The following is a 27087-nucleotide window of genomic DNA, read 5'->3' as shown; positions in this document are numbered from 1 at the left end:
GTGCCCAAAAGTGCTTCAGATCTCTTAGGATCCTAGCAAAGCTCCTGGTGAGGCGCCCTTTGTCCTGGTGTATTTGGCTCTCTGACACCACAGCCCACATGGCGGCTGCTGTTCCAGCTGGGCCGCGCCAGTCAATCACCATTAAGTAACCCGTGGACGGCAGGCAATACCTAGGTACTCCTTCAATTGGATGGCCAGGGACGGATGTGGCAGCTGGAGCTGGGATTCCTGCTGGACTTGTGATGGATTTGATCCAATTTGATCAGGTCGATAGAATCGATCCAGCAAACGAATAGATCCCAATATGCAGAGTAAGCGGGGCATGTCCCAGTGTTGCCAAGATCAACTTCACACTGCTACACAGTCCCTCCCTCTCCTTTCTGACGTTGTCTAGTGACACCTCATTCCACGCGTCACTGGAGGCATCAGAGAAGAGACAGAGGGACTGTGCAACGACAAGGTGAAAATGATTCTGGCGGTGCTGAGACAGGTAACTATAACTACTACAGCACACTCCGCTCTTAATCCACATATGTGCAGGGAAGGGGAAGGTGTGTGTGTGTGTGGGGGGGGGGGGGGGTGAATGGATGGATGGATAATTCTGTTGCTGAAGAACCTTGTCTTAGCCCTGACCTTTGACAGTACTTTTTACATACTTTTTTGGTACTTTTTCAATTGCATAGTGCTGAAAATTATTTTTAACAGAAGATAAAAAATGATGTTCTAGGAGAAAACTTAGGCGAAAAAGTGAATTGAATAAGGGTCTAGATCAGGGGTGCCCACACTTTTTCGGCTCGCGAGCTACTTTAGAAACCATCGGGTCCATGAGATCTACCACTCGTTCTGTACAGTGTAACAAACACCCCCATCGCCCCCCCCCCCCCCCTTCCCCACCACACCACAATCCAGAATTCTTCTCCCCCCCTCAAAGCCTAGCAAATAGCTGCAGAACCTCTCTCTCCCATACAATGTCATGGATCCCCATGAACAAGCACTGACCCATCACTCGTGACAAGTGTACAGCAATATGGGCAAATAGATTCAGAAGAATTCTGAGGCTATTTGCTATGTATGAAGGGACTATGTGACTGACTGTCTGTGCTGGGATAGGGAGGGGGGCTTCCTATCCCAGCACAAACAGTTACATAGCCCCTTCATACATAGCAAATAGCCTCAAATTCTTCTGAATCTATTTGCCCATATTGCTGTACACTTGTCACGAGTGATGGGCCAGTGCTTGTCAGCTAGAGCAGAGCTGATAGTGTGGCTTCCCCCTTTGGCAACAGACACTTCCCCCGGCTGGCCGGCTGGACGCAGTAAATCTATTACTGTATCTACTGCAGTAATCTATTTCAGTTGTAAGCTACTGTATATTTCACCGTGCCTGCCGTCTTCCATCAGCCTAAGCAGCCTCCATATACTTCCTGCTCCCGCCCCCAGTGGTCACAGCATTGAGGGGAGGAGACGCTGTCTCCTAATTTGCTGCTCTTTGCTTTAGCCGCGCCTCCCCTTCAGCCACGCCTCTCCCTTTCCTCCCCGATGCTAGTAGCAGCACAATCTGACAGCTGCGGTTGTGCAGACATGGCTGCAGGGCAGTAAAATTTGACGACGCGGCCAAGCGGCCGCGATCTACTAAACAGGCGGTCGCGATCTACCGGTAGATCGCGATCGACCTATTGGGCAGCCCTGGTCTAGATGTCTGCTGGAGTTGGGCAGTCAAGAGATTTTTGAATCTTTTCAGAGAACAGTGATTTTTTATCATTGCATTTTTTATTTAAGGGATACTTTTCAGTTGATATTTAGCATTAGTATATTTTGGAGCTTTATGTAAAATCATTGCATCACAAGTAATCAGTTTGAATAAATGCTTCTTTATTCCATCCATTTACTATAAAAATATGATACTAAAAATAACATTAACTTAGAAAGTAAATAACATGAGAGATTACAAGTACGGGATATGAGGACATTAGCTTGGCATAAAAGATGGTGCGATTCTAGTCCGGGGAATGGTGCACATCTTGTAGAAGCGAGGGAAGTGGCCAGAGCTGTTCATCTCAGGGCTCAGGTCCAGCTCATCTTGGGGCACTGTGGTGGTCAATGTGAACTTCTGGAGGATGGTGGTGATGAACAGAAAGAGTTCCATGCGAGCCAAGCCTTCCCCTGGGCATATTCGCTTACCTGCAGTGGAAGAAGAGATTGTATTATAATTGGATCTGCGCAAAAAATTTTTTGGGGAGGCAACACTCTAAACAAGCTTCCAAGTACCCTTAAAAATATTTCCCTTTTCAGCAAACAGGCAACTAAAACTGTTTAGAGCAGGTCCTGTTTCCTGCATTGTGGTTTGGTCAGTATTTTAGTTCGTAAGGCAAATTTGAAGAAGGTGTCTCCCAACTTACCATTCACCAATTAAAATTCATGCCAAGAATTCATAACCTTTCAGACACACCAGTCATGGGTCTGGGACAACCTGGGGTTGTCTCAGGTCAAACAGTTGGCTGCTTACTGGTTGTGTGTTTTGTCTGAGCAAAACACCTCTCAAAGGGAAAGAAACAAAAGTCACATGATTTCTCAAGTAGCTTCTGCCTTCTTTTCCTCCATGCTCCGTAGGAGGGTCTCTGTGGTGGCAGTGTGGTGGCCAGTCCTAGGAAAGGTACACCACTGGTGGCAGTGACCAAGTTATGAAGGACCAAGTTATGAAGGATCAAGTTATGGAGGATCAGAACTACAGATGGAGTGGCTTCCGACAGACATGGTAAGAAAACAATACTCTCAGGGCCAGTTGGTTGACATTAAAGAGCTTGAATGGCAAATCTTTAGGCAATGTCGGGTGGCTCCTGTAGACACTAGGTTCTCAGGCAAAATTGTCCTAAGTGGATGCCTTGGTCAAGTTTAATCCAGGTTGTGTAGCTAGCTTTATGCTGTTTGTAGTTGCACATGGGGAAGTAAGATCTTTTTGTTTTTAGCAGGAAAAATTACACTATACAGTGAAGGTTATGTTACACTTCGTGCAGTGTTCAACACTAGTGCCTCACTGTAGTGGCCCCAGAGTTGGACGTTACAATGTGAAAATTGGTCCCGTAATGTTGATGAAGCTTAGTTGAGAAGCAGCAACATATTTGCTGAAAATATTTTTGCAGCTCTAGAGTTTTCTTTTTCCATGTCTCCAATCATCTCTTTTAAGACCTTTCCTGAAAAGGCAGCTGAAACTGTTCATCATCATACAATTCAGTAGGATTCAGGTTACTCTTGTCTAGCCTACCAGTTTTGTAATGCACTACTTTGTGGAATACCAACTAACAGACTGGCACTTCTCCAATTTGTACTGAACTCAGCTGCTCGACTCATTCATCTTTCTTCTCGCTCTTTCTCTGCTACTCCTCTCCGCCAAGCTCTTCTTCATTGGCTACCAATTAACCAGAGGATCCAGTTTAAATGCTTTACACTAATCCACAAAGCTCTCCACAATCTCTCTTCTTTGTACGTCTCCTCTCAAGTTTACAGATACCAACCCAATCACAATCTCAGATCTGCACATGACCACCTTTTGCCCTTCTTTAAAATGACCTCCTCACATTCACAACGTATACAAGTTTTCTCACGTGCTTCACCCCTTCTCTGGAAGGCCCTTCCACAACACATCTGTCACATTTCAACCACCTGATCTGAAGGATGGACTCCTTTATCAGAGGGAGTGAAGTACTAGTTTGGGCCCCCTTACAGCTTTGCCCCCTACCCCCCTGCTATTGCAGGGACTGCTCCCCTCCTGTGGTTACGCCCTGGCACTGTGAGAAGCAGACACTTGCGCCTTTTGTATGTACAGTAAATGCTAGTGAATGTTTGCATCAGATGCCACCAGATTCAATCTGGCTTAAAGAGAAACTCCAACCTAGAATTGAACTTTATCCCAATCAGTAGCTGATACCCCCTTTTACATGAGAAATATAATGCTTTTCACAAACAGACCATCAGGGGGCGCTGTATGACTGATTTTGTGCTGAAACCCCTACCACAAGAAGCTCTGAGTACCGCGGTACTCTGGGCAAACTGCCACAATGTAACAATGTTCACAGACAGGAATTAGCTGTTTACAGCTGTCTCTAACAGCCAAAACAGCTAGCAGCAGCTGCATAACCTGCCCACAGTAAAAATGTCACCATGTAATAAATGTCAGAATGTAAATCGGGGAGAGGAAAGATTTTACAATGAGCAAACACTGACTAAATCATTTATACATAATTATGGTAAAAAATGAAGCACTTTTTTTACTACATTATTTTCACTGGAGTTCCTCTTTAAATGCTTGGATGTAACGTGATCTTTATGATGTTTGGTAAAATAAGTTAGAAAGACACTGATTCACCAAATGTATCTCATGAATTATCTCTCCTTATAGTTGAAGTGAAAAATGGGGAGATAACTCACGAGAAGAGTTTAAGAGACATAAGACTACTAAATGTGGTACCTGCAGAAAATGGCAGTAGGGCGGGGCACTTCTTTAGGGTTCCCTGGTCATCCAAGAACCTCTCTGGTAGGAATACTTTTGGATCTGGAAATTGTTCGGGACTCTTCAGTGAGGTGGTCAGTAATGGTAACACATCTGTGCCCTGAGAATGATTAAAGGAAAGGTAAGAGGAATTCTACAACAATTTAATCTTTAAATACAACTGTGACAGACATAACCAGAAACATTCTGCAAGCCAAATACATTCTAAAGTGCTCAGAGCAGCTGAAGAAACTAAACAAATGAACAGCCAACCAGATTTCCAGACGGAGAAATCCCGCCAGTCATCAACAGAGAGAGGGTACAGAACAGAACATAGATATAGATTCACGCGAGTTTGGCAGCTGATTGACCAACAGACAGATCTGTTGGCTGAATGGCTGCCATAAAATGCCAGCTGATTTCCAATCGATTTCAGCATGATTCAGCATTCTGCATGTGTGAGTGCGCAATATGGAGCCGCCCATCTTTGGGACCACTCTGGCTCCCGCAGACTTCCGAAGCCTTCTGTGTTAGCACAGAGCAGTCCTTGACCCATCGGTTGGATACAGCTACTAGGGGGGATATCACTGGAAAGAGGGCACTGTGAGAGGAGTGGGAAGGTTTGATAGGACCCAGAGCCTTCCCTCTCAATAGGTGAGTATCTGTTTGATATTTTTGAAATCACTTCAGTGTTGGTTTAAAAGAAACCTAAACTGAGAGGGATCTGGGTGTTTCCTTTTAAACAATACCAGTTGCCTGGCAGTCCTGCTGATCTTTTTGGCTGCAGTAGTGGCTAAATCATAAACCTGAAACAAGCATGCAGCTAATCCAGTCAGACTTCAGTCAGAGCATCTGATCTGCATGCTTGTTCAGGGGCTGTGGCTAAAAGTATTAGAGACACAGGATCAGCAGGAGAGTCAGGCAACTGGTATTATTTTAAAAGGAAAAATCCATATCCTTCTCAGTTTAGGTTCCTTAGGATCGCACTTTAATCTTTCTATCCTTTTAGACTTAGTTTCCTGAATTAGAAAAACCTTAAACTTCTTACATCAGTTAACTCCCAATACAGTTCCTGACTACCTGACTACCCACTGTCATAACTAATCATAGCCATGACTTAAGTGACATCCATTTTTGGCTTAGATAAAAAAAATGGTCTAATTTCTGTTGTTTATAAAAACAGCTGGTGCCAATATGATAATTTAAGCACGTTATTCTACAACATTTACCTTTGGGATAGTGTAGTTTCGAAATACTACATCTTCTGCTGTGGTATGTGGCAGTCCTACGGGGATGACATCACTGAATCGCTGGATCTCGTGGATTACTGCCTCGGTGTACGGCATCCGGGATCGGTCATCTGCTGACGAGTATCTGTGACCAATCACTTGATCAATCTCATTCTGGATTTTAGCTGAAAAACACATAATTAAAATGTAAACTCAAGTAGTAAGTGTAATTCTATTTAAAATGACACTGAAGCCCAAAAAACCCCCTTATGATATAATGATTTGTATGTGTAGTACAGCTAAGAAATAGAGCATTAGTCGCACAGATATGAGTTTCATATTGATTCCAGTACAGGAACAGTTAAGAAACTTCAGTTATTATCTATGCATACGAGCTTCTCTGAGCTCTCCAACCCAACTCGGTCAGCTACAGTGCTGTTTTCTGGAGCACTTACACATCAAAGAAACAGTCAGAGACAGTTTTAGATATGATTTTACTGCAGTAAAGTTCAAAGGGTCATTAGCACTGCTTGTTTTATAGTTTAAAATGAGTATGGTTTGTAAATTGAAAACATGACAGAATTATGCAATGTTATAAATAAAAGCTATATATCTGAAAATAAAAGTATGAGACTTTTTTCTTTACTACTAATGTTCAATCAATTACTCTAAAAGATGTAATTGCTCTAAAAGATGTGCAACAGCATAATAACCTTTAAACAAAAACATTTCTTTGTTTCAGCTGATACAAATCCTAAAATAAATCTGCACTGTTTCTACTTCCTGATTCATGGAAGCAGACATATTGTTAACATCCTGTGCTTTCAAATGAGCTTATCTGCCATCTCTGCTATGGCAGTCATGTGACACGGGAGAGATCAAATTACAACTCAAATGAGGGGGAATTAAACAGGCTAGACTCTCTAAATAATTACAGATTGCATTTCTCTGTTTTCCTTCTGTCCTGTGCAAGACTTCAGGTCCACTTTAAAAGGCAGAGTGTGGATTCTGAACTGCAACTGTGACAGCAATGCTAAAAATATATATTTATATAAAACTGAAAATAAAAATATGAGTCTCTTTTATTTACTATTAATGTTCTATTTAGTATCTGTACTACACATAGAATTATTTGTCTTAAAAGCTCATTTTCAGGTTCACTTTAAATATGCCCCTATAGTATTCCTATGTACACGCTTGTTGGATGCATGTAGTATGCCATTTGGGGTGGTCCTTGCCATTCTTATTTACGGTGGGTGGATCACAGATACCCCTGCCCAACACTGGGATACTTCAAGAGTACCTTTCTTGAACTGATGCCAATATCCTGCAATATGGGCATATGAGAGAGCCAGTGTCTTTCAGTTTCATAGCCAATTACAGATTTTTTTTATTTCCTGGCCTATGTACCTTGTATTTCTGGATACTTGAGTAGGATGAGGAAGCCATAACGAAGAGTTGAACTGACAGTTTCTGTCCCAGCAAAGAACAAGTTGACTGTTGAAGCCACGAGATTCTCCAAATGAAACTCAGTGTCTGGATTCTTCTGATCCTAGAAATAAAACACACAATATTATCTACTAAAGCATTTCATGACAGGAGAATTCACAGAGAAGCACATGACTGATGTATCAGGTGACAATTTTTGAACTTCTCTGACTATCTATTGATATATTTTCTCAGTTGCGCTCCCCTCCTCTCCCACTCCCCTCTATCCCAGGGCCTGCTGCAACTCAAACACAGATGCTACATGTACATCTCAGAACTCAATGCAATACACAACATGGAGTGCGCTACCCCCTCCCAGTGTCCAAGACCTGTAAAGACAGTCCTTATAGGCAATCCGCTTTGCTTTTCAACGTCCAATGTCCAGACAGTCTTCCAGCTGAGCCTGGAAGGGAGGCGACCAGCAGCAGGAGGAGACGTCCCCTGATCGTTTTAAACTTATATGCGCTTTTTATTCATGTGTTTGTGAGTACAATTCTTATTTTTTACAATAAAACTGTGGGTTTTTACACTATTAGAAGCCTTTCAGTTTCTAGATATTTGCCTGATACCATGTCATAAGAGGTGGACTGTATCTGCAAGCACTGTGACTGAGACTGCACACCCATAAAGCGAGGACAGCTGTCTGTGAGTGTGGGCAGCAGCAGGAAAGGGTGAGCAGGAGATAAATAGAGATATTGCTGTGGAAAGCTAGCTGTGTTACAAACATACTTGCACTATGATACAATTTTTTTTGGTCTTTTTGAGATTGGATACGATCTGATCGTTGGGAAGAGGTTGGCTAACCTTATAAAGCGCGGTTGCTGTCTGTAGGGCTGGGCAGCCTTGCAACAAGGTGAGCGTGCCAATCGTTGGCTGATGGTCACTCACTCACATAGAGGTGAATCCACAGTAGAAGCCGCACAACCGGGCCCCATAGGGTGTTGGTCCCTGTGTTCCGATAAAAACAGGATTGCACTATGAATTTTTTCTTGTCTTTCCTTCCATACATGTGAATTCTTCGCCACGGGTGGAATATCTGGAGTGTCTGGACATTGGACGTTGAAAAGCAAAGCGGATTGCCTATAAGGACTGTCTGACTATCTATTCCTGGATCACATAATTTAACCAGCCAATCAGAGAAACACAAACTGATCACCTGGTCATATGCTTCGCTGGGAATTCCCTTTGCAGGAGAAGTTATCATAAGAAAGTTGACCATCTCTACTTAGCAACATGCACATCACAGGCAGCAATTATGAGGAGGCCCCAGCCTCTGGCAGGCCCAGTTGTAACCCAAATGAAAAAATATCGTCCTTTTATGTTGCCTTTGTAACGTCATGATGTTTGCATCATCTAGAACAGGCGTATGCAAACTTTTTGTGTTGGAGTTGCAAAGTGTTGGCACGCCAGTGAAAAGCCACTTTGCACGTGCTAACATGCTTTTCACATGCTAACTATAGTGCTAAGTAGTTTGCATGTGCTAACTACGGTGCTAAGTACGTTGCACGTGCTAACTATGGTGTACTGCTAAATAGTTTGCACATGTTAACTACGGTGCTAAGTAGTTTGCACGTGCAAACTACAGTGCTAAGTAGTTTGCACGTGCAAACTACTTAGCACCCTAGTTAGCACATGCAAAGCATGTTTGCACGTGCAAAGTGGCTTTTCACTGGCGTGCTAACACTTTGCACGCTTTAGTGAATCAAGTTCATTATACTGTGTAATATATTACAGAAGATGTCAGCGATACACAAATACTGAATAATAATAACATAATCAGCACCAATTTGTAACTCCTGACCAATCAACATTAGTACTCATAAAGGGCACCAACATGAACAGCATATCCCTTACTTACTCAGTGAAAATTAGTTAATAAAAATATCCTTGCACTTTGAATTATTCATCTGTGTTTAGTGACCTGCTTTCACACTGACAGTACTTTCAGGTGCATTGAGTAACACTGGGTCGGAGCTCAAGGTTATCTTCATATTCTAACTAAGCTTCTGTATTGCAATGTCAGGAGTCAAGGACCATAGAAGCCATGTATAAACAGATAAATGGCAGAGTTACAGTATTTAGCTTGATAAAAAAGTATGGTATCAGTATTCAAAAAAAATATGTAAAAAGTATACTTGGTCAAATCTGCCCATCATCGCTAGATGTAAGGGGCATCTTTAACCCTTTAGCAGCCAATTTATTTAGAGGATTGCAAGTGCTTCAGGCCAATTTATTTTAGCACATTTTTTATTCACTATTTGTTACATTTTCTTTCAGTTAAATAGTACTGGTGTAATGTGTATTTATGGCCACGTGTCACTAGAGGGCAGTGTAAGACAATACCCTTCTGCTTTCAGTTTATATAATCTCTGCCAGCAGAGAGACATCAAAGCGTTCCAAGAATTTACAGTACAATGAGTTCTGCCGTTTAGGTCAAAAGCAGTGCACTTATCTCATAAGAGATAATCCCTTTGAAGCTGCTTATGAGTAATGTACTTTCAGTGCCGCTATATTCATTTTCTGTACATTGCTTAGTCACATTGCAGTAAAAAGAAGAGGACAATGGTTTTCTGTCTTTTTATTTTCCATTCAAAATGTGCCAGCTGACATCCCATAAGATTGTATTAACCACTTGAGCCTAACTGGACAAACATTTTCGTCCAGTTAGGCTGCGCGCACTCCCACGGGTCGCGCACGCTCCTGCTGTTAGCCCAGCGATCAATGAAAGGGATTATAGATCCCTTTCACTGATCGGACCCCCCCAGAGAAAAGCCGACAGCGTCTCTTCAGACGCTGCGACTTTTCTGAGCTAAAAAAGTTCCTGGTCTTCTTTCTTCTTCCTGGGAGCGAAATCGATCGCTCCCAGGACTTTTTGACTTTGGCCATCTTGTGGCCAAATAGTAAAACTACACCCCAAACCACATTTTATTAAATAAATACATGGTTAAACATTTAAAATCCCCTGTTTACCTACCACACCAAAAAATACCCACATAAAAGTTTTAATAAAAAATAAAATAAAAAATTACAATAATAATAAAAAACACAAATAGTTACCTAAGGGTCTGAACTTTTTAAATATTCATGTCTAAGGAGTATATCAATATGATTTATTAAATTATGGGCTTCTAAATAGTGATGGATGCAAATTGAAAAAATGCACCTTTATTTCCAAATTAAATATCGGCGCCATACATTGTGATAGGGACATAATTTAAATGGTGTAATAAGCGGGAGAAATTGGTAAATAAAGTACATAGGTTTTAATTATGGTGGCATGTATTAATTTCAAACTATAATGGCCAAAAGCTGAGCAATAATGATTTTTTTCCATTTCTTTCTTAATATTCCTGTTAAAATGGATTTAGAATCAATTAATTCTCAGCAAAATGTATCACCCACAGAAAGCCTAATTGGTGGCGGAAAAAACAAGATATAGATCAATTCATTGTGATGAGTAGTGATAACGTTATTGGCAAATGAATGGGGGGTGAAAGTTGCTCAGATGTAAAAATATCTCAACCCTGTAGGCTGAAGTGGTTAACCATAATTCTTATTCTAAATAATTAGTCAAAAGAGAAATGTCTTCTTACCTCCTGCATCTTTACCAGAAAGCAATCAATGAAGTGTCGGGGGGATTGGGGGTCCAAGCTCTCCTTACTCTCCTCCACCTTCTCACGGACGAATGTCCTCAGCTCAGATATATATTTTACGATTCGCTGGTGAGGACCGGGAATGTGTCGGAAGAGCTGAGGGAAGTTGTAAAGAAGCTAAAATAAAACAAAGAAGAGCGATTTAAAGAGAGTTATGAAGACTTCATATATTCATCATCATGGACAGGCAAATTTGATCCTAGGCCCCCTTAAACTGCGATAAAACTCTGACATTCAACAAAAATGTGTTTTCCTACTTTTTATTACCCATACAACTATCATATTTGCTGTTGTGCACAAGTAATATTGTCTTTTTACGAATTCCAAATTCCAAAAGTACAGTTTATCTGCTCCGAAAGCTGCCATTGCATTTTATTGCATAGCTACTGTATTTATATATTAAAATCTATCTCGTTATCACTTCTCAGCTCTTTCTGCTCCTCAGTTCAGTACAGCTCAGTTCCTGCAGTATCAGGTGGGACCAGAAGCTGCCCACTGAAGCAAGGAGCTTTGCACTGAAGAACAAAGTGCTGTGTTGAACTGTTTGAATGCTGTTCTACTACAATTTTTTTTGTGGTTGTAGATTTTATGCTGTAAATAATCTTTTAGAACAAAGCGGGAATGCTGGGTTTCATACCAATTTAAGTGATGGAGCATTTTTCTTTCACCATGTGTAAACAGAATACAGCATGTTTATATGAGAGATATATTAACTCCCCCAACGCTTCCAGCATGTTACAGCTGCTACTGCTTTTGAGAAAGACATTTCTAACATATGCAGAGCCTGCAGAGAAACTGGATTAGTCAGTGTGTCTCCTGAATACACTAATTAACCTCCTTAGCAGTATGCCCGACACCAGAGGTTTTGCTGCCGATCGGTACCCGCCGGAATGAATCTATTTGTTTAAATGTATCCATTACATACTAGCTAGCGCTATGCTAGCTAGTATTGTCTGCCGGCACCCCCCGATTGGCCGCAATGCCCGCCCCCCAATTGCCCGCTAGATACATTACCATGCCGGGATCCAGCGATCTAGCAGCCTCCCACAGGAGGTTAAAGGGAACCAGAGACAAAGCACCCTCATGTATTTTACCCTATATATCAGTGGGAACATTAGAGAAAACACCTACCCTGCTCTCTGTTTCGTTCTGCACTGCACAGCTTGTTTCTTATCAGCCCTGATATAATCCCCGACTGAGCATTCAGTCTGACTTTGCTCGGGAATTTTTATAGCTGAGTCTGTGTTTTCTGGTGTCTTTTCAAGCCCAAGCCTGCCCTCTGCTGGCTCTGCTCAGGAATCATTATAGCTGAGTCATTATAGCAAATGCAGACTGAATGCTCAGTCTGGGATTTTATCAGGGCTGATAAGAAACAAGCTGTGCAGTGCAGAATGAAACAGAAAGCATGGTAGGTGTTGTCTCTAATGTTTCCACTGATATATATGGTAAAATACATGAGGGTGCTTTGTCTCTGGTTCTCTTTAAGTATCAATAAGTCTGCTGCTTCTTCCTGTGTCTGGCTATGACAGTGTTTCTCAAATCTATCCTCGTGACTCCCCAACAGTGCAAGTTTTTCAGGCAACCTCACCTCTGCACAGGTGGGTTAATTCGTGTCTCAGCTACATGGAATCCACCTAGCTGAGACACTAATTACCCCACCTGTGCAGAGCTGAGGTTGCCTGCAGAACATGCACCGCTGGGGAGTCACTGGGACAGGTTTGAGAAACACTGGGCTATGACCTTCCACATTAGGATCTTGTGGGAGAAAAACTTAATCTATGTACTCAGGAGACATACTTTCATACCTAGCACAGCTTCTTTCCAGGTAAGGTCATTTCTGAGCACAGGCCATCTAGACAAAGCCTAGGACACCCTCTAGTGCACAAAGTATAATACTGCGTCCTTTGTATTAACGTTACATTAAAATTCTGTTTCAGGCAGTCTGCTGTTCAGAACAGTATACAGTAGAATCCCTTTAAATTAAACTCCAAGCAGTGTTTCCAACTCACCCCTTTAATTACTGACATATCTAAGTTATACAGGTTCTGGGGCTTCTTACACATAATCAGTGCCTTAACTGCATCTACCTAGCCACGAAACCTGTATAATTCATATGTGTCAGTAATTAAAGGGATGAGTTGGCAACACTGACTCCAAGGAACCCGGAGAAGTGGTTTACTATATCAGAAGTTTGCTATATCAGACATTGTCATACTCAAGCACATAAAGTATACTATTGTACCGTATCTTAATTCAATCAATAATTTGAAGTCATTTTCTCTTTTCAATGCTTCAGCAAGCAAGCACAGACAGCAGCATCTAAGCTAGATCCAAATGCACAGTGCTCAATATGCAGGGATTTGCATGCAATAATCATGCAACAGCTTGCACAGGAAGTATAGGTCTCACCAGTTAATGCAGATACAGTACTTCTAGTGTGCTCCTCTGTCCACATTTCTCTACAGCCTGGATAATGCTGTAGTGTTGTAGCCATGCACAAGCAAGTCACAGATGACAGGCAATCCCCTCAGTAATCAGGCAGCAGCTTACATAGGAAGCATAGGCCGCACTGGCTGGTGCTTTTGAGTTTATCCACCCAGGCCCAGAGAAGTGTGCAAATAGCAAGCAGGCCACAAGTGGCAGCCAGGCTGCCCACCAACCATGGCTCCTGGGGTCTCTGACTGAGGTATGATGCATGTACCCGCCCACTTTCCACTATAGTCGAATACAGAATACCGCAGGGGTCAAAAAACAGGTCTACTATAACAGAAACTCTATTATATCAGGATTTACTATACCAAGCGTTACTCAGGGGCGTAGCAATAAGGGGTGCAGAGGTAGCGACCGCATCGGGGCTCTTGGGCCAGAGGGGCTCCGAAGGGCCCTTCCTCAACTACAGTATTAGCTCTCTATTGGTCCTGTGCCCATAATAATCACTTCTATAGATACTTTAAATAGTGATAATCATTAACAAGCTGCTCCTCATCCCCTTTTGTACCTCTGACACTGTAGTTGCCATTGGCAGGTTTTGGTGCGCCGTATCAATTGTTATGTATAGAGTGCTTGGGGGGACCCCATTGTAAAACTTGCATCGGGGCCAACAGCTCCTTAGCTACGCCACTGGCATTACTCCTATATACTTATAATGATGCTTGGCTGGGACCAGGACATGTAGTTTACTCTACCCAAATGTTTACTATATCAGAGTTTACTATAACGAGATTATACTGTATTCCAGCTTTTGCAGTGCCCCAGAACGTCTAGCAGATGGAATTCACAAATCTATATCAAAGCTGTAAATTGATGTTAAACATTTATTTACCAAATTCAGTGGAGTTCCCATAAAGCGAAGGATCCCATTTATATATTTAAGCAGAGATAGGAAACGCTGATCATCGAAATCAAACCGATTCCCAAACACAACAGAGCAGATGATGTTGGACACAGCACAGCTCAGGAAGAAGGTGGGGTCAAATGGCGTCCCTGTAAATAATAAAAAAGGTATAAGAACAGAGAAAATATGATACACAGATAAAGGTTTATGAAAAGCTCAGCTTTGTGTGTATGTGCACCTCACAAGTGTCAGAGGTAACATGTGACTCATTTCACATGTCTGCTTCATTTCATGTGTCTGTGTGTGTGAGGGGGGGGGGGGGGAGGAGGATAACATTTTGCTGCTTGTTAACATGTGTGGGAGGTAATGTTTGCTGCATTTAATGTGTGGGAAGTATCATTTGCTGCTTTTTAACATGTGTGGGAGGTATCATTTGCCGCATCTTATGTTTTCTGCATTTCATGTGTTGGAGGTAACGTTTGCTGCTTTTATTTGATGGTCAAAAATGCTACATTTGCTACTTTGGGGTTATTGCTGCAGCGTTTGGCATTTTGTGTTTGGTGAACACTGTCTAATTTGAGTTATGGCATTACAGTTAGCCCCCATTTTCTGCCATGCCACAAATCTTTTTCCCTCCTGCTTTTCTCCCCCCCCTCACTATTTTGCCCTTTTTCTCTCCTCTGTCGCTCTCTACTTTTCCTCCTCTCCCCCCATCTACCCTCAAAATGTAATCACCCCAATCTTGTGAATAGCGACTAACCTAAAGCTAGCCATACATACATCAGTTTTTCAGACAGATTTGATCGTTCTGATCGAATCTGTGGTTATCCATTAACTGTATCAATTGTAATCAAAATTATGATTGGATTGAACAGTACATTTTGGTTAATTGGACGCGGCTTTAGATCGACGGCGCATATCGCTGCACTGTATCAAACAGTGCAATGCTGCAGGTTAGTAGATTTTAGAATCGACACTTAACTATGTGACAAGTTAGAAGCAGTCTGTGTTCTTTAACCCCTTCTCCACTGGATGTCAGCCTAACCTTTGAGAGTTTTACAGCCAATGAGATGAGTCTGAAGAGGAAGCAGCCCAGGAACATGCTCAGCAGAGCATCACCGTCAGCCAGGTTCATGCTCTTAAGTTACACCACTGCTAGGCTCTTGTACATTTAGCTCCACCCATGACCTCACCCACTTTCCCGCTGCTAGGCCACACCCATTTTTGCCATTCGCTGAGTGCTCATCGGCGCCCCGGATCTCTCATATTCCTAGCAATGCCCATGGTACATAATACTGACAATTATTGTGAACAGCCATATAAGAATGCCCTTTCTCCCTTTTTTGTTTTTAATTGCCTTTCATTATGGATTTGTTTAATAATAAACTTTCCTTAATTGAAGCACTTATGATTGGACTTTGATTTATTTATATTCGGGGTTATCTTTTTTTTGTTTTGCTATGCAATTTACTTATGTGGCCAACCTAAGTTAAAATGTGTTGGTTTGCTATCATCAGGGCAAATTGCATATTTTACAGAGAATGACTATGTAGTCAGCTCCCTCCATGTGTGGCCTTTATACCTTCTGTTTTGCCAAATTCCTCCACTAGAAACTGAGCCTCTTCCTGAATTCTCTCTTCGACGGATCTTTTTCCCATTCCAAAATTTCTGAGTGTAGTCAGTGCAAAACGGCGCATCTGTTTCCAGCGTTCCCCATTGCTACCGGCAATGCCTAGAAGAGGAAACATCAGGTCAGCTGCAACAGCCATGAGTGTGAGAAAGAGAGAAGGAGGAGAATGCAGAGCCAAGAGTAAAGAAGAGAGAGTGAGGGAGAAAGGCAGAGAGGGTAAAATGACAAAATGGGTAAGAGATAAAGGTGGGGGAGGCAGGGAAAAAGAGAGAGTAAGGTGAGAAATTGGGAAATGAGTGGGGAGATTGTTAAAGGGGCACTACAGCGAAAAACTGTAAAATGTTAAATATGTGCAAACATATACAAATAAGAAGTATGTTTCTTCCAGAGTAAAATGAGCCATAAATGACTTTTCTCCTATATTGCTGTCACTTACAGTAGGCAGTAGAAATCTGACAGAAGTGACAGGTTTTGGACTAGTCCATCTCTTCATAGGGGATTCTCAGCAAGGCTTTTATTCTTTATAAAGATATTCCCTAAAAAGAATTTAAACAATAATGCTGGCCAGCTCGCTGCACAGTTTTTTTGGCAGTTGGACAGAGCAACTGCCATTCACTAAGTGCTTTTGAAAATAAATATATCCCTGAGAATCCCCTATAAAGAGATGGACTAGTCCAAAACCTGTTACTTCTGTCAGATTTTTACTACCTACTGTAAGTGACGGCAACATAGGAGAAAAGTAATTTATGGCTCATTTTACTCTGGAAAAAACGTACTTCTTATTTGTATATGTTTGCACATATTTTAAATTTTAGAGTTTTTCGCTGTAGTGCCCCTTTAAGCTGTTGAAATAATAAACATAATCTTAGTCTATACGCAACCACAAGCTTACTATGTGGACCCAGATGTCTGGAACATCATCAGTGAACAACCACTATATCATCTATCAGACAACCAATTTGCTTCGGAAATGTATGGATATTGTATAATTTCAAGAAACTGCTGTATTCCACGGACGTATTATGTTTCTACCTTGTTATAGCAATGTTGTATTTATACTTTTACATATTATGACTGCAAAAATGAAGCTGACTGTCAAAAGTTTGAAGGAATACTGTAGGGAGGTCGGGGGAAAATGAGTTGAACTTACCCGGGGCTTCTACTGGTCCCCTACAGACATCCTGCGCCCGCGCAGCCACTCCCCAATGCTCCGGCCCCGCCTCCGGTTCACTTCTGGAATGTCAGACTTTAAAGTCTGAAAACCTCTGCGCCTGCGTTGCCGTGTCCTCGATCCCGCTGATGTCACCAGGAGCATACTACGCAGGCACGGACTATACTGGGCCTGTGCAGTACGCTCCTGGTGACATCTGCGGAATCGAGGACACGGCAAAGCAGGCGCAGTGGTTTTCAGACTTTAAAGTCTGAAATTCCAGAAGTGACACGGAGGCGGGGCCGGAGCATCGGTGAGTGGCTGCGCGGGCACAGGATGTCTGCGGGGGACCATTAGAAGCCCCGGGTAAGTTCAGCTCATTTTGCCCCGACCCCCCTACAGTATCCCTTTAAAGTTTTTGACTGTATGTTATAACATTTCTCAATAAAAAATATTGAAACCGGGAAATAAGTGGGGATGGAGAAAGAGAGAGAGAGCGGAAAGAAAGAAAAAGAAGGAAAAAGGAAGGGGAGAGAGAGAAAGAGAGAGAGAGAATGAGTAATAGAATAAAGAGGTAGTAGGAGAAGATTAAAATAAGGGAAGGAGAGAATAATGGTGTGTGTGTGTGTGTGTGTGTGTGTGTGTGTGTGTGTGTGTGTGTGTGTGTGTGTGTGTGTGTGTGTGTGTGTGTGTGTGTGTGTGTGTGTGTGTGTGTGTGTGTGTGTGTGTGTGTGTGTGTGTGTGTGTGTGTGTGTGTGTGTGTGAGTGTGTGTGTGTGTGTGTGTGTGTGCGTGCGTGCGTGCGTGCGTGCGTGCGTGTGTGTGTGTGTGTTATGGGGAGGAAGGTATATAGATACAGGGAGGGAAAAGACAGTCAGAGGAAAGAAGAAAGGGTAGGAAGTTCAGGGAAGGCAGATGAGGATACGGAGGAGAACATGGTGGGGAAAGATTGAGAGAAAAATTGGGAGACAGAGTGAATAAAGACAAGCAAAGATAGGAAAAGAAAGACGGGGAAGGGGAGAAAAAGGATACCCAAAGGTTCATATAAATGTAAGTAAATTTTGAAGAGGAAAAAAAATTATTTGTTAAAAACATTGCACAAAGCAATATAAGGCAGGTTGAAAAACATTTTTCTTACCGTATCCTTTCATTACAATGTCATTTATTGACATTTTCCCCCTGGCACTGAAGGCGTGTTTTTGGTCAACCAGAGCCTCTTTTATAGCATCGTATCCATGTAATATCACTACAGGCCGAGATCCGAAATACACAGTAAACACGGGGCCATATTTCTCCCGAAACTGCAGACAGGCAAGAGATAAAGGGAGACAGAGCAGTTACCAGGATATCTGCCCTATCACTGACTTCAAAAGCATCAATGGTGAAATCAGGTTTACATATTGTATTAGTAACAAAAGACACCCATTCCATCTGTCCCTTCCTCATTAGAGATGGCCCGGGTTCGCGAACCTACCGCGAAAGTTCGGTTTGCGTGAACTTTCGCGAACCGCAATAGACTTCAATGGGGAGGTAAACTTTGAAAACTAGAAAAACTTATGCTGGCTGCAAAAGTGATGGAAAAGATGTTTCAAGGGGTCTAACACCTGGAGGGGGGCATGGCGGAGTGGGATACACACCAAAAGTCCCCGGGAAAAATCCGGATTGGACGCATAGCAGCGTTTTAAGGGCAGAAATCACATTGAATGCTAAATTGCAGGCCTAAAGTGCTTTAAAACATCTTGCATGTGTATACATCAATCAGGGAGTGTAATTAGAGTACTGCTTCACACTGGCACACCAAACTCACTGTGTAACGCACCGCAGACAGGCACAGTGACACTGCGTGCGCTCAACTCACGTAGGTAGGTGGGTGCACTGTGAACAACAGGTAGGTAGGTATATGCAGTGATGGGTATTACAATGTGCACCTGTCACACACAGACAGGTAGCGGACAGGCACAGTGACACTGCGTGCGCTCAACTCACATAGGTGGGTGTGTGCACAGTGAACAACAGGTAGGTAGGTATATGCAGTGATGGGTATTACAATGTGCACCTGTCACACACAGACAGGTAGCGGGCAGGCACAGTGACACTGCGTGCGCTCAACTCACGTAGGTAGGTGGGTGCACTGTGAACAACAGGTAGGTAGGTATATGCAGTAATGGATATTACAATGTGCACCTGTCACACACAGGTAGTCACTGAATGTGCTGGGCCTGGCAGTGGCACACACACAGTATGAATTATCAAGGCTGTCTATGCAACACAAGTGTCAGTGGGACACACACAAAAAAATAGATCACGAGAACAAGATTAGCTCTTAAAAGAGCTGTTGTGGGGTGCTATTTTAGCAATAAGAATCAGCAAGGAGCAAGCTAACAATCCTACAAGAGCCTAACTAATTTTTCCCTATGAGAGTCTGCAGCAGCTGTCCCTTCTCTATTTACTGCAGGCACACGAGTGAGTAAAATGGCCAGCGATGCCTGACATTTATAAAGGGGGAGTGGCTCCAGGAGGGAGTGTAGACTGATTGGCTACAATGTGCCTAATGGCTGTGATGTAGAGGGTCATAGTTGACCCTAATGGTGCATTATGGGGGCAAACCGAATTTCCGGAAAATTGTGTGGTTCTCCGCGATCGCAAACCCCCGGAAGTTCACCCGGAACCGTTCGCCGGCGAACCATTCAGGCCATCTCTATTCCTCATGTCCGATTAGCAATTTAACAGTTTGCAGCAACAAGTTTCTCTCTCTTTCCATGTCTGTGAAGGGTCTCAATTTGTGTTGAGATCATGGTTTACGTCCTGCAAGTAATTCAGGAGGCCTGCCTGAGTGATCTGGAATATTGTTATCATTTCCGCCGGTAGCTTCCACAGTTCAAGGAAGAGTATCCCATTATTTGTGTCTGTATGGGTAATTCATTCACATTACTCCAACCACCATGATGAAGCCGTCCAAGCTCACAAATTGAAAAATCTCTCTTATGGTGGCCACTAATGATCCAACCTTTTTCATCCAATCTTACCATTTCTGTGTAATATAAGGGAACTGCCTAAATTATCCATTCGATGTATTTACTCAATTTACCCTTATACTACCTAGATTTGGTAAGATTGGATGAAAAAGATTGGATCATTAGTGGCCACCATTACTTTGATATTGGCTGAATAGCAATCCTCTTTATTCCCAAGCTCCTAAGGAGGCCGCAGGCCACATAACAGATACTGCAGAGCATGCTGGGGCTGCTTCTTCTCCCTACTGCACTCCCTTGGTCCTCCCCTTCATTTCCATATCCCGCCCTAAGGCTGCTTTCACAGTGGGACTTTACAGGCTCATGTTACAGCATCCTGTAACTTGTAGCCCAACTCACAGCACTGAAAAATGAATGTGCTGTTCACAGTGCACATTAGAGTATACTGCACGAGTCCGCTATTGTTCCTAGCCACATGGCTAATTAATATTCACTGCACAGTAGTGTTGTTTGGATCATGAACAATTTGGATCTTTGATCCAGATCTTTTTTGTGAGTCGAATCATCCAAGATTCGGTTCACAGTGGATGTCTGGAAGAAACAGGAACTGCAGCTTCTCTCACTCTGCTGCAAATGATTCAAAGATTCGGTTCAAAGATCCGGATCTTTTCAATGATCCGATTCGAAATTCGAACTTCCCAGTATAGCACTAAAACGGCTCACCTCTGTTCATCTGACAGCCTCCCAGGGACGATCTCTCCCCCCCCCCCCCCACTGACAGCATGATCGCCCGCACCCCCCCTTGCATGTCAGTCAAACATGGAACCCGCCATGAGCTGTCAGGAGCATCAATCTCTGCAAATACTGTATAAAAATTCTGTGAAATCCAAACGTGGACAGTGAAATGCATATGTAATGTAAGTACAGCCAATATTTAGCTACTGATATATGTGTTTTTTTTTCTGTGAGACCTTATACCTAACAGCTCCTCTTTAAGCAAACAGAACGCAAGAAAACATACAAAATAATTTTGATAGTACCTTTTATATACTTTTTGGTACTTTTTTAGATGAAAAGTGCTGGGAAGTTATTTTAAATCGAAGATGAAAAATTATCTCCTAGGAGAAAACTCAGGAGTCAAAATATGATGTGTTGACTGAGTATGACTGTGTGAAACTGATGTAGCAAACGTGTACAAAAAATGCATTGTAGGTGGATGGTAAGGTGTACCAAATATTTCCATCACTGTTTATGGATTGTTGCTGCAGTTTTTTCATATCTGATTTACATTTTTTGTAACCAGGGCCCATATGCAATTCAAGTTTTCTCCTGAGTTTTCTCCTAGGGGATATATTCAAACTTGTCAATAAAACACCTTTACAAATCAGCAGCAAGCAATAAAATGCTCAAAATAATTTAGATAGTCCTTTTTCTTTTTTTAAAACAAACTTTATTTGAATTTTCTTTTGACCGTCAATAACAAGATCTTGTATACAGAAGTGCAACATAATCAAAGTTCAGAAAAAGAAGGAAAAAGTACAGTAATCGCAACATCTTGTTGTAGAAACACAGTATTTGTTTTGTAAATAAAACATAATTACTCATCTTATACTATGTCTCTCTTATTAGGATATGGAGATCATTTCGGTCAAAACCCTTTCAACCCCCGAACCCTCCCACCCCTCCCTTCTCCCTTGTCATCTCCGATTGTCCATTAGCTGATAGGAATACTCTTATGTTATCTCTAATTTCCCTAATGTTCCCATTAGTTTCTCTGTTAAGTACCATTTAGTATCTTTAAAAGGGGACATGATCTCTTTAAGTTCTTCCTTAGTAAAAGATTTCAGTATAAACTGTCTCCACGTTTTAAAGAATGACTTGGTTTTTTTATCCTTATGCGTTAAAGCATCTAATTGATTCACTCTAAATAAATGAATGAGTTCCTCTTTAAGATCCCACACTGAAGGAGCACTGGGATAAATCCATTTATTGAGAATCACCTTTCGAGTCGCCATTAATATTAGGTGTGCTAGTTTGGGTATGAGCACATGGGGCGTCGAGAGATCACCCGAGGAAGCAGGCTGGAGTGAGTGGTAATGGAATAGCATCAGGAGAGGGTCTAATTCCAGTCTGATTTTATAAGTTGTTTCCATGTAGTTCACTATTTTTGACCAGAAAGTTGAAATTACTGGGCATGTCCATAAGCAGTGAAACAGGTCCGCCTCTGGGCAGGTACATTTGGGGCATACAGGGGAATAATGAGGGGGAGGAACTTTATATTTTATATTGAATGCATATATGGCTCTATGAATGAGTTTTAGTTGAGATTCTCTCCAGTTCTCCCCCAAGATCAATTTATAAGCCACTCGGTACCCCTCCAAAATTTTTTTTCCTATATCCTCCCCTGGTATATCCCTCGACCACCTTGTCAAATTATTGGTAGCTTTAGTGGTGATGCGAATCTGCTGTAGCTTTGATTGTATTGCTGATAAAGATAGCCTAGGGGTTTGTGGGGAGAGGAACCTATCAAAGTCATTCAGAGAATAAATCAACGGTGCTTTGCCTCCCTCATCTCGGACATAAGACTGAAGTTGACCAAAATATAAGAAATGGTGTTTAGGAATATTATATTTGGAGCGGATCTCTGAGAAGGACATCAATCTATTTTTTCTTAGATCGATAATATTCCCAAGTCTTTTTATCCCTTTTTCTTGCCAATTCAAGAAGCCTCTGTGTGCGATGCTGGCCTGAAATCCAGGAAGACCCCATAAGGGCATATATTTAGACACACGATAGGGCATTTGAAATAATTTGCAAATTTCTTTCCATGCTAGTACTGTGTCTCTGACTGTTCTGTTTATTTTGAGTTTAGGAGGTAGGTTTCTTAATGGGGTATGTAGTAGCCCTGCCAGGTCCCAAGGTTCTGCAAAGGACGATTCAAGAGTATAATTAGAATAAAAGCTAGTACCATTTATCCAATCTCTTATATTTCGGGTTAGGCAAGCTAAGTTATATCGGCGAATATTGGGGATAGCTAGTCCTCCCCACTCTTTTGGAAGGTGAAGCTTAGAGAGTGCAATTTTAACCTTCCTACGTTTCCAAAGAAAATTTGAAAAGGCTCTATTAAGAGTTTGTATATCTATATGTTTTAATAACAGAGGCAGTGTTTGTAGGGGATAAAGTAGCCTTCCAAAACTGACTGATTTTATTAGGGCCGCTCTTCCCATAAGGTTTATAGGTAGTGTTTCCCAACTTAGTAATTGTCTTTTAATATCCGAGATGAGAGGTTGGTAATTCAACGCATAAAGTTGATTGATATCTTTATGGAACGTTATTCCCAGGTAGGTAACTTGCATGCAAACTTTCACTGGTATTTGGGCTCTGTTGATTAAAGGCGCTGACGGAGATAAAAACATAAGCTCACTCTTTGCAATATTTATTTTAAAGCCACTATGGTCCCCAATTTCTTGAATCACTTTAAGTATCCGGGGTAATTGGGTATTAGGGTCATTCATGAATAGAAGCACGTCGTCTGCGAACAGAGCCTGTGTCACCTTAAGTCCTCCAATATCTATTCCTTCATTTTCTGTTGCTAATAACCTAGCCATTGGTTCCAATGCCAAGTTAAATAGTAAAGGTGACAACGGGCATCCTTGACGAGTCCCCTTCTCCAGGGTTATGGTTTTAGATAAAAAGCCTGGGGTATATATCCTTGCTCCCGGGGCAGTATGCATTGCCATAATCAATTTACGTATTGACCCATCAAAACCCATTTTGTCCAATACCAAATTTAGCCATCCCCAATCTACATTGTCAAATGCCTTTTCGGCGTCTATTAAAAGAATTGCACTATTTTTGCATGTTTTAGGGTAGGCCTTTACATAGTCCTGTACCAGCAAAAGTTTGCGTATATTTGCCACTGCCGAACGGTTCCGTATAAAACCTACTTGATTTGAATCAATCAGCCTGGGTAATATGTTTGCAAGCCTATCTGCTACAATTTTGGAGAGAAGCTTCAAGTCTTGATTAATCAAAGAAATTGGACGATAAGAGCTAGGTAACATAGGATCTTTTCCTGGTTTAAGGAGAAGTTTTATATAGGCCACATTTGCAAAGTTTGGGTATTTACCTTCTTTTAAGATTTTATCGAATAAGGATTTCAAATAAGGGGTCAATTCTGAACGCAAAAGTTTGTAGAATTCAGGGGTAAACCCATCTGGGCCTGGGGATTTTCTGTTTTTTAGTTGCTTTATGACATCGCTAATCTCTCCCTCCGTAATTGGAGCATTCAGTTCAGACAGTTCGTCTTCCGAAAGCGTGGGAAGTGAGATTTTAGCTAATAGCTCTAGTCCTTTCTCCAATGATCCCTTACCCGCTGATTTCATATATAGATCTTTGTAAAAGTCAAAGAGGCAGGAATTAATTTCCTTGGGATTATTTATAATTTGACCTGCAGGGGAGCGCAGTGATGCAATTACGGTTGATTGATGGGGGGGTTTAGCCAACTTTGACAATAAGGTGCTAATTTTATTACTAAATTTATAATAGTACAGGTCTTTATACGATTTTACGTACATTTCCCTGCTCTTAAAATTTGCGTCTGAGATAGATTTAGCCTTCAGCCACTTCATCCTAAACTCTGGAGTAGGATTATCTAGATATGCTCTGTGTGCCAATCGTAACTCGCCCAGGGATTTAGTATATGTTTCATGGGATTGCTTGCGTTTTCCTGCAATGTAGCTAATAATTTTACCCCTAATGGTAGGTTTGGCCGCCTCCCAGAATAGGAAGATATCTTTAACATGTTCTTTATTTTCCTCTTTATATTCCCACCACCAATTAAGTAGAAGCTGAGAGAATCCCTCATCCTCATAAAGATAAGAGGGGAACTTCCAGAGAATATCTGTCCCTCTAGGGATTATTGGGGAATATTCAATTTGAATCGGTGCGTGATCTGATATAACCAAATCGATAGAGATAGAAGCCTTGATAACTTGTGACATAGCCTGTGGGGAAACCAGGAAGTAGTCTAGTCTCGTCCAAACACTATGTGGTGCTGAGTGAAAAGAAAATTCCTCCCCATCGGGATGAAGCAGCCTCCAGCTATCATTTAGAGAAGATGATTGTAAATAATCTTGAAATAGTGCTGACTTGGAGAGCGTTAAAGGGCTGGGAGGGAGTTTTGAAGACCTGTCCTCACGAATACTAGCAATGGCATTAAAATCTCCTCCTTGTAATATTTTAACTGGGCCTGAGGACAAGGTGGCTGACAACAAAGAGGTGAAGAAGGACTTGTCTTCCTCAGTTGGTGCATAAACATTAAATAGTGTAATAGCTTCTCCTGCTAGGGTTAGCTGAAGTTTTACCCAGCGGCCTTCTTCATCTGAGGTTACATTTGAAATTTCCCCTTGCAAATTTTTATGCAATAAAATAAGGACCCCTGCTTTGCGACCTTTCGCAGGTGATCCATATACTTGGCCTACCCAAGACTTCTTCATAAATTTAAACTGTTCAGAAGATAAATGACATTCCTGAAGAAAGGCTATGTCTGACTTCAATTTCTTCAAATGGCGTAAAATTATAGACCGTTTACCTGGGGAACGAAGCCCCTTAACATTCCAAGAGGTTATACGCAGAGACATTTCAACACAGAATTATACCTTATGCTAATATAGTCACATTTTTGAGATAACTTTAAACTTAGGAAACCGGAGATGACCAATACCCCATAAACAACCCCTATATTCTCTTCCTTTTTCATTTTAGGCCCTAGACCCTTAAGGGGTCTATTGCCTTGCATATTAAAAGAAAATAAACAGTTGCAAAGAAAGAGTATCATGAAAAAGAAAAAAAAAACATAACAGCAAGTTAAACATTTGTTCATGACTTCACTTTTTCCCCGGGTGACAACCACCCCTCATAGCTCCAGACCCGAGACCCTCCCCATCTTAAGGCTTTTAAATAATATTAACGTTTATAGAAACACCTGAAACGAAAAGGTTTAAAAATGCATTGGCCTGCTATCTAGACTAACTCAAAACCTTTTTATCTAGAATAGCTATAATGCTTGCATTTCTGATCGTTGTACAACAGCACCCCCTACTGCCCAACTTATATAGATTTCACCAAGCTCAATATGTACTAGCCAGCACTTGTATCAGAGTTATTAATCAGAAAGGACATTGCTTCGGCTGGCTTAGTAAATGTATGAGTAATATTATTATCATCGGTAATCCGCAGAACAGCTGGATATTGTAGGGCAAATTTCCAGTTCTTTTCCACGCATTTTGCACATGCTGGATTGAATAGTTGGCGTTTTTTGGAGACTTCCACCGAGAAATCATTGAAGAGACGTATTTTGGCCCCTTGGTATTCGATCGGATGTCCATGATCTCGAAAGGCCCGCAAGAGATCAGTTTTTTCCGCATAGTCCAGGTACCTAGCAAGAACTAATCGCGGAGGGCGAGTGTCAGTATCCGCTCGTGGGGGACCGACTCTATGAGCGCGTTCGACTTTTAGAGGTCTTTTAAAGCCCAGTATTTTTGGTATTGTGGTCATGCATAATTCACGCAAGGCAGTGGTTGCTACGTTCTCTGGCAGACCCACTACTCTTAAATTGTTCCGCCGTGAGCGATTTTCAAGGTCTTGTAGCTTATCGCGGAATTGCTTATTTTCCTCGAGCAATTTTGTGTAGTTCTTGCCCTCCTTAGTCCCCTCGTCCTCTATAGCCTGGATACTGTGTTCAGCCTGGTCCAGTCTTTTGCCATGGTCCTGCAACTTATTGCGTATGTCCTGGATTGATTTATCCAGAGTGGCCTGCAAAGTGATCTGCAGCTCCGGAGCAAGCTGCCTTGCCACCTCCGTTGCCAGCATCTTATAGTCTATTGGTAGCCCACCTCCCTCACCTGTCTGTTGTGAGAAGGGTGCCTCTTCCGCCTCCCAGTCCGCTGCCCGCTGCGGGGAAGCTTCCCACTCCGGAGACTGGCTCTGTGTCTCGTCTCGTGTGCTGGGGATGTGTGCTGGGGATGTCCCGGCGGCCATCTTGCCGGCCTCCTCCTCCATATGCTGGGTCTTCCGAGGTGCCGACCGCAGCAGGTATCGGTCCATCGGCGGGGCTATTTGCGGCAGGGGTATCGGGGCTTTGTC

General features: G+C 42.2%; 1 protein-coding gene across 1 annotated transcript; it reads right to left on the bottom strand.

Moving 5' to 3' along the window:
• Positions 1–1969: 1969 nt before the first annotated feature.
• Positions 1970–27048, bottom strand: LOC137527355 (cytochrome P450 2G1-like). Its single transcript, XM_068247865.1, has 9 exons — positions 26530–27048; positions 18108–18270; positions 15773–15922; positions 14179–14339; positions 10797–10973; positions 7126–7267; positions 5716–5900; positions 4466–4607; positions 1970–2181 (listed from the first exon to the last, which is right to left on the bottom strand). The coding sequence occupies exons 1-9, from the start codon at positions 27046–27048 to the stop codon at positions 1970–1972; spliced, it is 1851 nt and encodes a 616-aa protein (XP_068103966.1).
• Between the last annotated feature and the right edge of the window lie 39 nt (positions 27049–27087).

This window comes from Hyperolius riggenbachi, chromosome 8 (genome assembly GCF_040937935.1).
Source record: "Hyperolius riggenbachi isolate aHypRig1 chromosome 8, aHypRig1.pri, whole genome shotgun sequence".
NCBI lineage: Eukaryota > Metazoa > Chordata > Amphibia > Anura > Hyperoliidae > Hyperolius > Hyperolius riggenbachi.
This window is presented reverse-complemented; position numbering and strand designations above follow the sequence as displayed.